Source organism: Rhea americana, unplaced genomic scaffold (genome assembly GCF_003343005.1).
Source record: "Rhea americana isolate MKP2758 unplaced genomic scaffold, rheAme1 scaffold_118, whole genome shotgun sequence".
Classification (NCBI taxonomy): domain Eukaryota; kingdom Metazoa; phylum Chordata; class Aves; order Rheiformes; family Rheidae; genus Rhea; species Rhea americana.
In genome coordinates, this window is record NW_028185239.1 from 1133650 (window position 1) to 1146505 (window position 12856).

General features: G+C 35.5%; 1 protein-coding gene across 3 annotated transcripts in view; it reads left to right on the top strand.

The window, feature by feature from the left end:
• CBLB (Cbl proto-oncogene B) overlaps nt 1-12856 on the top strand; it is a 142094-nt gene that overhangs the window by 113861 nt on the left and 15377 nt on the right. For all 3 annotated transcript variants that reach the window (XM_085319146.1, XM_085319154.1, XM_085319161.1), the window contains exons 13-14: nt 3612-3706; nt 9439-9582. In XM_085319146.1, the coding sequence (XP_085175272.1) occupies nt 3612-3706; nt 9439-9582 (239 nt within the window). The remainder of the gene's footprint in view (nt 1-3611; nt 3707-9438; nt 9583-12856) is intronic.

Here is a 12856-nt window from a genome sequence, read left to right on the forward strand (position 1 = left end):
AATCTTGTCCTTTGCAGTTTGATGTGGGGTTATTTACAGACATTTCAAAATAACAGAATTTCTCTTCCCTAAGGGCCAGCCCTTGTCTTCAGGTGCACCCATGGATCACTATTGAGTTGCATGCATCTCTGAAGGCAGAATTTGGGCAATTTGGCCTTTGGGCAACAAAAATTCTTTCATGTAAGATAAACTTTCACTGAATATGGACTTTCAAATAAAGCCTAAAAGATTAACCTCTTGATTGCTGGTACCTATGCTGTCAAGCATGAGGCATCCCTATTGCCAAAATCAGTGGAGATAATGGTTAAAATTTCCAGGAAGCCCAAACTGTCATATTAGAGGAATGTTGGCGTTATGGTGATAGCTTTCACAAAAAGCAGTGATAGACAAGACAGAGGAGTTTCCTGCGTTTCCTGTTTCCTGCATTGTCTCAGTCAGATTTCCGACTTCTAGGCCTCCATTTGCCAGTTTGTGTTTGAAGCACTGCTTACGTGTTTTACTGCTCTTTTTGTGTGTTTTCATTTTTCTTTTAATAAATTCTATAACTTGTGAGCTTGTAGGTTACATTATAGTTTTTCCATAATTCAGTTTATGCATCTTATCTGGATCTGATTAGAACAGTGGAAGGACTGTGAGCTTAATGAGCAGAGAGAGGAATATGGAACAGGTATGAGCCTTACTGAAAGAACAGACAGAAAAACTACTATGGGAGTACCTTGAGCCTTAAAGAGGCTGCTATCTGGGACATGATGAGAAATCCTCCAGACAAAAAAAAAGGGGGGGGGGGAGGATGAAAGATGGAGGGGCAGTAGAAAGAAAAGTTTTTGTTTGAGCCAAAATGTAAGCTGTAGCTGGCAGAAAGCAGAAGATTGGTTTTCTAAATTCATGGTAACAGTGCTGTAATTCTGGAGATGACGATGGAGCAGGAAAGCAACTAATGCCTTTTGGCTTGAGAGAATAACTTGAAGAGTTGGAAGATTGAGAGCTAGAAATGCACCAACTCCTGTAACCCACACAGCTGAAATCAGAGGTAGACTCACACCACTGCTGACAGGTAAAGAAACTAAGGAGAATGTTTGGTGGGACAGGCAGAGAAGAGCTCTGAATAATCCATGCAAAGAACCAAGAGGAAGAGCTTTGGGAGCCACAGATGATGCGAGTTCTGATGGTTTGCCTTGACGTACTGTGTTGTGGAACTGTACAAGCTTCTGTACTATCGTAGGGGAGCCGCTTTCACTGATGAAACATGTCCTGCCTYTCTACCCTTTGTGCATGAGAACAGGTTTCACGTCAAGCCCTATCAGTTTCACATTTTGTGCCTTTTGCCAGACAAGCAAAGGTAGAGAACTGTGTGAATACTTGTCCCAGAGCAGAGTCAATTTCAGATGCATCTTTGTGTGCTGTAACGCTTGTTGTATTCCAACATCGGCTAAGAGCTTTCTGATATAAGGGTATTTAAAGTTCATGGAGAATCTCATTTGCCAAGAGTACATGCCTGTATAAAAAGAATCGGTATAGTAAGGAATTTCTAATTCTGTAGTTCTGTAAGACTGCTGCAGTTTATTTGTGAAATGACACTAGAAATTTAAATGTTGAAAATTCTTTCAAGAGCAACCAATCTTATATCCACATTAGTAATGCGCGGTTCTGCCATTTTCTCTTATTATTAATCTAAATGTAATTTCAGAATTGGACAAAGTGTGTATCCCATTTTTTCTTAATTATAAAGCTTTGTAGGTTAAGATGACTTGGCCTTTGGCCTTTTGTTACTATATATACGACTGGAAAAGTGTGAATCATACAATCTGTTTAAACTAAACTGCTTTTTTTGTTCTCAGTTTTCAATTACATTTTTTTCATTAAAATATCTTTATATCTTCTTTTTCTTTCTAAAACTTACGAGAAGATATTTTTGTTTAAAAAGAGCTATGTCTACTAATTCTTTGGTAATTTTAAAAGGGAAAAAAGAAAGCAAAAACCCTGTGGTATGTTTTGTAGTATTGGAACATTTAAGTTCATTTGAACTTAAACAAATATAAAGTATTTGAATCACTCATATTTGAGTGATTAAAGAACGACTTTGAAAAGGCGGATGGTTTTGAAAGAATAAAGGGACTGTGGAAACTCTCCACTAGAGATGACTTCAATAGCATGAAACAGAATTCTGCGAGCACTTAAAATCAAGTACTTAAAATGACTGAATTGAAATTTTCCAGCTGCCATTTTAACAACTCTTTGGTTTTTAAATAGGTGAAAAATACTGCATTTTGAATTGGGAAAAGGTGTTTCTCTACAGCTTTTTTCATTGCTTCTAGGTACCCTAAATTGTGGGATCGGAAGTTTGGTATCAAAGTGAATAYGCCTGTTCTCAGAATGTGATGAGACTATCTTTTCAGAGCAGCTACTTCCCTCAAGGATATTGCATATGGTGTATAGCATTATGTAGGAAAAAATGGCTTTTTCTGTGTCTTTTATTTGCAGAAAGATTGCAAACAGTGTAATTGATTTTACATTTCATTGCCTGATACATCTGGCAAAATACTGTGACATACAAGAAATATTTGAAATTAACTGAAACATTCAGCTTTGAGATTTTATTTATAGGTCTCATCTAAAAATTTTCATGCCCATGGGCTATGTAGAATGCTTTAAAACCACTGTATTTACTCTTAAACACTGATGCATTTGAAGAAAAGTGTTTAAGAAGTTCATGAAACTGTTTATAATTAGAATATCATTTTATCAGAATTGAGGCAGAGCACCAAAGTTTTACTTTCAGCTAGACTCTTGTTTAAAATGCAATAGTTTTTATAATATTTGATTTTTTTTAAAAGGGATACAAGGTTTATATCTTCAACTGTATCATTCTGGTTGTGGTCTGGCCCAGTATTGAAGTTGGGGAAATGAGCATTTCTCAAATCAGAATAAGCACTCAGGAGTAAAGTGCCATTGCACTCTGGAGAAGTTTCTTAGTCATTTCTTTAACCAATTGCTATTTGAACTATCATCATCAGTTTGTAGATCTAAGCCATTTGGTTAAATGGAGCAGTTGACAGCTCTGAATTATTGTTTCAAGCTGTATGCACATTCACAAGAGTAACATTACATGAATTTCATCCCCGACTCATACTTCAATCATAATATAATCTTTTGCTATTGGTGAGAGCAAATCAGGAAGACAGTCCTGCAGATAGGGGATGGATTCCGTGGCAGGTACTCTACTGCAGTTTTTAAAAAGCAGTTTTTAAAAGCATTAATATTCTGTACCTGTCTTTTGCATGCTGTGCTTCACCTCTCTCACTTTTATCAGTTTGCAGTCTTGAAATCTTAAGTTTCCTCCAAGCAGTTCAGCTGTAACTGAGCAGTCCYTCTAACTGTGATAAAAAATTACCTCTTTTAGTGAAGGTTTAAGCTAATGTGTTGTACAAATCCCAGTTGGGATGAGCTGAAACACGTGTCCAAAGAGCCRTTTTGGAGTATAGCTCTATTGTGTGAATTCTTAGGGAGTCATTTACTTACAGCTTCCTCAAAGTTTACTTTGTAATATCTGTTTAATGAACATCTGTGATGATAGAGAGGAGAGACCCCAGTAACATTTCTGTGATTTTTAGGTATTTTCAAATGGTCATCTGGTAAATCAAGAATATGATGTCCCTCCACGGCTTTCACCCCCTCTTCCAGCTGCCTCTGTCATCTCTAGTATAAAGTAAGTTAACTTTATCTGTAAAATAAATATCTGTAAAAGAAATTCTCTAGTACTAAAAGGAAAAAGGAACAAGAAAGAAAATGAACTAATATCATTTGATAATTGATTTTCCATGAACTTTAATGTGTTTTTACAAAGAGAATGTAAATTGTATTAAGTGGGAGCAGTTTTAATGTTAATTTAAAGTATTACATTTTATAGCAAAAGAGAATGAGTTGTGGCAGATACTGCTCATAGGGATTTGGCAGCAGGAACAGATGCTCTCCATTTCTGCTTCTACTACTACTGAAGAAGCAGGGTCAGAACTATGCATTACAGGAGATGAGAGATTCTAGGGAGAGTACGAGAATTAAAGAGCATGATTTGTATGTTTGCACATTCTGTCATTAAATGCTTTCTGGACTTTCTGCACATGGAGCTTTATGCAGGCGTCAGGCCGAGATTTTTGTTTGTCATAGCTTTAAAAAAATGTATCCATTTTAAATGCAGTCAACTTCCCTAAATTCATGAATGTGTTTTAGAAAATTTTGTTGTTTCAAGCTGCTGACTACTCCTGGTCTTCCAGTAGTGTGACTGTTTATTTGTTACTGACGTGTTGCTCTGGATAACAAGTATTATTTGGACTCTGAATCCCAGAGGATTTTTTTTTTTATCAGAAGAAGATTTTTTTAAAAAGGAAAAATTGAAGGTATTATAAATTCCTTTGTCAGTTGTTTTTGGAGTCTTTTAGGAAATCAGAGGCTATCATAATGTTTGATGACATCCTACAATTTCTTTCCAATGTACTCTGTGATTCTTGCTGTTAAATAAAATATTGGTGCAGTCTGTATGTACTAACCTTGAGTATATTCTCATTAGGATGTAATTTTGCCATATCTTTAGCATCCATTTCATTGTTATTGAGGTAAAGGTAACATTGAAGGCAAGTATATCTCAGCATTTCATTAATATGTTGCTTTTTCCTCTCCCAAAGTGCTAGAGTAAAGGTGCAGTGGAGTAGTGACTGTTTCATTCAGAAGCATATTCAGGTAGAATCAAGAGCTGAGTTGAAATTTTCCATATTACTTACAGTTCAGAAATTAGTTAGGACATTAGCCAGACGTTTTTGTAGTCGAATGTTGAGATGTAACCTGACTGATGCAAGGGTCTCAGAAGAGTCATAGTTTAGATATCTCATTTATTCATTCCCTTCTATAGATTGTATTCTTTGGCTTGCTTATTCCTACCATGATACATTCAGCTCATGAATGCTCCACTCCATGTCAGTCAGAAAGAGACAGCAATAACTCTGGAGAGACTAAACATTTTGATGTTCCAAATTAAATTATAGAGTTATGAAGAGGGGAAGATTCTTATTTTTATTTTTCATATTGTTGAAATGCCAAAACATTCTTCTTCATGAAAATCCTGTATTTTATTCAGATTTTACAAGTGTATTCAAGAATCAAGGTACAATAAACACCATGCAGTGTTCACTGAAAGCAGTAACCTGAACTTAGCTAATGGCCTAATAGGCGGGCTTGTTGGGATGTGTCGGCCATCCTGTGGTGACTCTCCTTGTGTGCAAGCTTGCCCTGTGATGCACAGAAAATTGAGTACCCCTCTGTGAATGAGGGCAAACTACTTCAAATACTTTAAGTATTAAGAGAAGAGCACACATAAGGCCAATTGCCAGACATGGAGCAGTTGACATCTTCTTGATCATGTGATACATCTAATTTTACACTTATTTTGCTAAAACAGAGCTACATTCAGGCCTTGTAAGATTAAGGCTTTTGACTACATTAGCAAATACTACCGTGCAACAGGAGATGGTATGTAAGACAGAAGAGTTGGTAGTAAGGACCTGATGTCTGCACTGAACATGTTATGGGTGCAGGGGCTGAACTAGGTATAGTCTAGTCCCATGAATTTGAACTGTCTTTAGCAACTGGAACATAGTAAATGCATGCTTGGGTATAACTTGTGCTTTAGTTTAATCTGAAAAGAATCCAAGCTGTGCACTCCTCAGTGCAAACCAAAGCACAGTAAGCAAGGACATTGAAGAGATTCACTCCAAAAGTACAGTCGTAATCCAGACTAAAACACTGATGTATGTGGACTGCAAGTTCATAGTGTCCAAGCTCTGTGAGTCAGGTTACCAGGGGGACTTTTCCTTGAAATACCTCTAAATAATTGTGAGATATTGTTTTCTCAGAATTTCTGGATTACAACTTAGTTGGACTTGAAGTGACTTGACAAAAAACGCTTGACAATTTTAAAGCTTTGCCTGTTTTGCCTTTTGCCCTTGATGCTCAGAGTGAATCTCTTCTCTGGTAAATAAGGGAGATTGACATCTAGCTTCTGCTCAGCAAGTCAGAAAATACTAAGGCATCTCTTACCAGAATATAATTCTGACTTCCAATTTTAAAACACTGCCAGTTAAGGAGTAAGGAAGAGAAACTAGTGAATAYTATAATACAGTGTGCCATTCAGTTCTGTACTTCTCTGTACACAAATCTTCTAAAAATGTAGAGTAATAAAGTTTTTAAGAGCATAATTACTGAAGATTTTCCTGACTTGATGAACAAATGTGTCTTTCATACCTAACATTATAATGACATATTCATCTTTTTAATTACGAATAACTGTGAAATGTTTATCTCTTTATTTTATTAGATTTTTTTTTGTAGACCARTAGACTGACACTGTTACAGTAGAACAAAGGTTTAATCAAACACAATTTGATCTTGAAAAAATTTCAATAATTGTGAAAAATGGGATAGACTTAACAATGAAAAGGATATTTGGAGTCCAATTTCATTACAAGTGGAGTGTAAATTGGAAGACTAATATGATTTTTTAAAACTATGGATTACAAGATGATAGTAAAATATATGATGCACGTGTAGGAAAAGTTATGACTCTTTCGGAGGGTATTATCTATATGGTAGTACTGTAAAATATCTAATGCTTTACCAATGGAAAGCCCTTTTCAAATACTAGTCTTGCAATATATACAATATGGCAAATTCTCCATCAAAGATGGAGAAAGAGAGACTTTACTAGTCTGAAGGACTTGTCTAAGGCTACATAGCACTCAGAAGCAGAGGCAGGCTTAAAACCTACGCCTCTGCTAACTCCAAATCAGTAATGATTCCTTAGTAGTGCAGTGATGCTGGGAAATAGATTTTGGCATACACATACTGGTGTTCTGTGAACAGAGTGCTCTAGGTTCTTGTGGTTACTGAGGAAATACGAGATAAGCAGAGGTATGAACTAGCTGAGTCTCCTAAATTTTTTTTGTTTCTAGCTAACAATAAGCAGTTATTGGTAAATGAATCTCACAATGTTGTACTTGATTGTCACCTGACGATTGTACACTGTCACCCGAACTCAATTTTATACTGTAAATTTCCTTAAGTACCTTAATTGCCAGTATTTCAAGAATCAAAATTGCTGCTATAACCAACTTCAGAGAGGGCCTACTGCACAACTTTGGAGCAGACTCTACATTCTGTTACGTATAATTTGTGTAAATGTATATCATAGGGGGATTTTTTTTCCAATTGTGGCCTTTGGAGAGGGTTTCAAATGAGATTACAGAATTGGCCTCCACATTGGTCAATATTGGGTATTTCTGATCTAGGGATGTATATCTCAAACATTGCCATTTGCAAAAGCCAATAACTAAATTTATGTTAAAAAAATAATTTGTATATTTTATATATAAAATGTTCGGAACATCCTAGATTGCCAGATAAGGATGCCTACCCATCCACGAAAATGAGAACATTTATGCTATGTGGGCCTTTGAACTTTTTACTTGAGAATTCTACTGAACAGTTGAGTTTTTCATTTTTAAAAGAAATCTTACATTCTACAGAATTCTTACTGTCCTGTTACATTTTTACCTTTTCTTTAAATGACCATACAGCAGTGACACAAAACTCTTGTCTATTAAAATAGGAATAGAAATCAAAAATGGAAAAAGCAATTTCAAGCTGCATTGCTGTATTTACAAAAGGCCTTTTGCTCCCTCTACAGAAGGTGGCTGAAAACTGCAATACAATTTACAGTTCAGTGACATAAATCTTCTTTCAACCTTGTCTTCAGTTAGTAGATCTTTACAAAAGAAATTGGATTCCCATCTTTCACAAGATTGTTCTTTTAAGTTAGAAGTATATTACTGATTGCAGGAAAGAGTGTCTGAGAAGTTTAAAATACCTAGGGAGCTCTGGACTTCGATTATGTTCAAACAAAAGCAGCACATCCACCCCTCTGCCTTCTATATACCTCTTTCTTTCTCTGTCATCTTTTTTATCTTTCTTCTTCTTCTTCTTTTTTTTTTTTTTTTTTTTTTATTTACTGACCCCCTAGTACTCATGGTGGCTACAGTTATTCACTACTGTTCACGCAGTACCTGGGCATTCTGAAGTCCTGTGACATCATCTAATGTAAATCGTGAAAAATAAACATTTTTCCATTAAGAAATGTGTTATGTRTCAGTGCTGTTTGTGTTGAAAAAAAAAGGAGATAGGCTTAGTCTGTCAGTTCAGCTTTTACCTTATGATCAAGCTAATCAGATCACCAAAAGAGAAGTTATGTCCATTCTCTTCTTAGGTTTCCCTGTAGTCCTTAACAGCTTCCCTAAATGACATATTAAGTAGATCCCTCTTGTAAAGAGCTATGTAGTTCAGTGCAGGGGCCATTAGCCATACTATCAAGCCATACATCAAAATGATCATGAATGCATTGCATATCTTTTTTATAGGTCCTTAAGCTGTTGGCTTTTTTTGTGGCAAAGAATAAATGTACTATTTACTGCATACGTTAATATCCACATAATTTCTGAAGTCATACACTCACTGCTGTTGGTGTACAGCTAGTTGAAGAATCAGACATTTGTGGTTTTCATGTGTGATGGAAGTGAATTAAGCCCTTAATGTAACCTTTTGCATTTTGAATGTTTGGTGAGCTTCTTATTTGTTTGAATGTATCATTGTAATCACTACAGATGGAGGAGCTGTATGTATAAAAGAGCGCATATAGATCGCCAGACCTATAATCTAGCTAGTTATATCTTTAAAAGGGCAAAAGATAAAATGCTGATCTTGTTGAAATATAACAGAATCACTTTCAGCATACAGTGCTCTCTAAAATGAAGTTTTTGCCTAACATTTTATGTAAGCTCGTGCAGCAGAAAATCAGACAGTAGGAGTTTTAGTTTTTTTTAAAAAAAGTCAGATCCAGCAGTGTTCAAACTTGTTACCTGTAAATGGAAATGGTATATTCTACCTCATTCCTCAGCTTCTGCTGCTTCCGAAAGAAATATGAGTTAGTGTTTAAGATGACAATTCCAGTTCAAAGTATAAATACTTTAAAATTATAGGCAAATTTTTGAAGTTCAATAATGGTATGGCTGGAACAAAGTTTCACTGAAAGGATGACTGGCCACTCCCTCCCTGAGCCCTGCTAAATATTCTTTGTTCTGAATTAATTTTTATTTTGTTCTTTTGATAAATGCAAGCAGATTAAAGCCATTTAAGTATTTGTTTTGCAGTCTAATTCTTTGCAATTCTCTGCTATGTTGTGCTTTCTTAAAACGAGAGAAAAGCCAGTAACCATAGAATTTTTAGTTTGACATGGGTTTTTTTGTTTCCTTATATGTAGATATGTATTTTAAGGACATTTAGGCTAAARGAGATTCTGTAATAATTAAACTAAAGCTGATCTTTTTCACATCTCCATAGGTGCCCTGTTCCTGTAGCAAATTCACTCACTGATAAATCAAGAGACCATACAGATGATGATGATGAATACAAAGTTCCTTCTTCCCATCCTGTAACACTGAGTTCACAACCACCTCATTGTCATAATATAAAACCGCTTACTCGGTAAGGTCACTTATCAACTTGGAAGGCAACTTATTTACAAAAAACAAAGGAAAAAACTTTTTTTTTCCTCTTCAAAATTTGAGTTCAAAATCAACACTCGTGGTTAAGCTCTCTACCTTCTAATATGTCTTATATTTTCAAGCTTGGATTATTTATGCTTCTTCCATTTGAATACCACCACAGTCATAAACCTCTGAAGTTCACTGTATTGTATCTCTATTGTGTCAAAACTCAGTGCTTTTAACTTTTGAATATCATTCCTGCAGTTGATGCTTGTCTCCCTTAGGTTGAGGTTTTCAGACTTGACTGGGAGATTCAACCTCACAACTTGTACAGATTTCATTTTTAGGAGAATTGTGTGACTAAGAACACCAGAGTCAGCTTTGAAAAACTTCAATTTTCATATTTTGTTTAATGCATTTTAAGAAGCAACACAGTCCTGAAAAATACGTGAATCAGCATGCTATGTCTAGCAGCTGTACATACATTTTATTCTCTTTTTATTCTACTTGTACAATGCCTTTTTGCTTTTGAAGCCCGTTCCACAGCAGATTTTCTTTGTGCTTCTCAGGAAGAAAAMTTTTTTCTATTCAGATGGAATCTCTCTCTTTTGCTTTAAATATATTCTAAAATTATATCCCAAACTGTCACAGTTTTTGAATTACTAATGGATTGTGGCAAGGAGATTTGGAGCCAAGGGACATGGCAACATAAGGCTGTGTCACTCATGGTGAATTTCTTGGTCCTTGACTCATAACAAAAATCAGAATGTCTAGATTGAAAAGAATAAGTCTGAAAAAAAGGTCAATTCCCTATTGGTCTTTTAAGTCAAAGGTATCAAAGGTAAAATGAATTAGATCTGCAAAGTTCAAACTCTTCTGTTATTAAAAACTGTTGTGACATATTGCCACTGTTTTATTTTTTTTTTCTCTCTTTCAGTTACAAATTTTAGGCCTCTTTAATCAGAGATTTTGGCAAGTGGAGAAAAGGTCATATTCTGACCACTACTTGCAAGCAGGTTACAAATTCTGAGAAGCAGAGGCTGTCATTACCAGAAATGCTGATTGCATATAAGTGAATGTTATATAGTTGTTTGAGCTTTATGGTCTTACACTCTTGAATTCCTCTACTAGAAATTGATAATGAATAAAATTATATGTTGACCAAGCAAAAACTGGAAGAAAAAATTCAAGGTCTTAGTCCTTTTTACATCTGCCATTTTTTATCTGGATTTGTTGAACTGCTACTGTGTGGGAATGTCTGTCTCTGCCACATCAAGCATCTAAGAGAGGGCTGAGTTGCTTACGTGATTAGAGTTACACAGGATGTTACCTTTCTTAGCTAGGAAGAAGAGAGCAGTATATGGACAGATTACCTTGGCTTACCAGCTCTCAAGGGCTGTATCTACATTTGTAAGTAGTATGATGTAATAGGAGTGGGTCTGTAGAGTGAAACAATTGATACCAAGAATCTGACATCCACACTGTATGTTTTGGGAAGTTTTAAACTCAGACTAGCTCTACAGGCTTAGTAACCTTTAGTAATTTTAGCACACCAGATTGGCTCCTGCAGGGCGTCTTTTAGATTGATGTCATCCAGAAGCAGTCCAATCTGCATGCTCTGATATCTCTCTGAAATGTGAACCAAAGTGCTGTAAGTAGGGATGACCACGAGATTTTTTTGAAAATCATTTTCCTGATCTGAACTAAAACACTAATTTAAGTGTACCGTGAAAGATTCTTGGGAAAATCTCTAGCTGGAGAAATAAAAACTCAATTTTTGGTGTACTGGGTTTGCAGAAAAAGAGTTGAATAGTGCCGGTTGACTGGGCCAGGATTTCACCAGACATTAGAATTATTCATAGAAGCTATACATACAAGCAGATTTTCCATCTTTCTTCTAGTTTTTGGTTTACATTTTAGCATGCTGGGTCTTTCACTTTTGTTGTTGTTTTGGTGTTAGTCCGTGACTTGCTGTACAGAAAACATCCTCAGCTTACCATTCAGGTYGCTCTGATGATTAAAAACAGCTGTCATTTTATACAAGAATGTATTCTTTAAGCAAACCACTCTCCTAAGTGTTAGAAAAAAAGAAAACTTGTTTTGAGTATTTATTTATGAATGCATATATACAACGCTCTATATACTTTAAATGTCTCCTTTCATTAGTGCTAGTTTGGAAAAGCTGAGGTGAACCTTTCAAAAAGATTCTTCATTCTAGTTGATACTGTATGCTTACGTGTTGGAGCTGGGCAAAAAAATGAGAATTAAAAAGCTCCTTCCTATCCCGCAAGAAGTAGAATTTTTATGAAAAGAAACTTCTCTCATGGCAGGAGGAAGGTTACATTTTTCAGTATAGCTTAGCAAAACTGTTGACAACAATTGATATTTTCTATTTTCATATTTTTTTTTCTCATAAACTTTTAGCACTTCTCATTTCTGTCTTGCAGTGTCACCTTCTTTTACCTCTTTTTCCTAAGCTCTTGCATAGCTCCATAGCTCTTGCATAGTACTTACAGAGTTCACTAAAACAAAGAACCTACAAAACTTCTTGTGGGTGGTTTGTAATTTATGAACTACAAAATTCCTCCATCCTACCCTCAAATTTGTATTTATTCTAAGATTTTATGTTCTTTTGCCAGTATATATGACACTTCTAAAAATAGTACATTAATATCACAGAAAGTGATTCACAGTCTTGTTTTCTAGCAGCTAAGTTAATTGTCTGATTTGTTACAGCTGATCTCCTCCTCCCACATATGGGCAAGTTTAGCAATAAGAAATGGAAGAAAAGAGTTTCAGCTTTAGTCTAATTGAGCTGCTGTTAGAGGAATGATATATTATTACATTCACTGTCTTTTCCTAATAAAGCTGTTTTGTAAAAAGAAAAAAGGACAGAAGGTTTGATTGTTAATACTAATTTGCTGCCATTCTTTCTAGTGCTGTCTACTGCCAATGTAAACAGCTATTTCAGCATCATTTCTAAACTGATCAGTTATCTGGGCTGACTATGGCCTGGAAAATTCGTCAGCAGTGCTGTGATAGGATGTCTTTTTGCCTGTGGCTGGTTAAATTATTGAAAATGAAGAATAAGTTCAAATTAAAGTTGAAAAGACTCTTAGTTATTTAGTGCATCTGCTGAGGAGTCAAAAGAAGAGCGTTACAGCCACTGCATTTGAGAGATTGAACCAATGTGATTTCAAGGATAGAGGAAACACTTCTGGCACTCTCCTGGGGAAACCAGTACATAACTAAATAGCTCTTACCATTAAAGT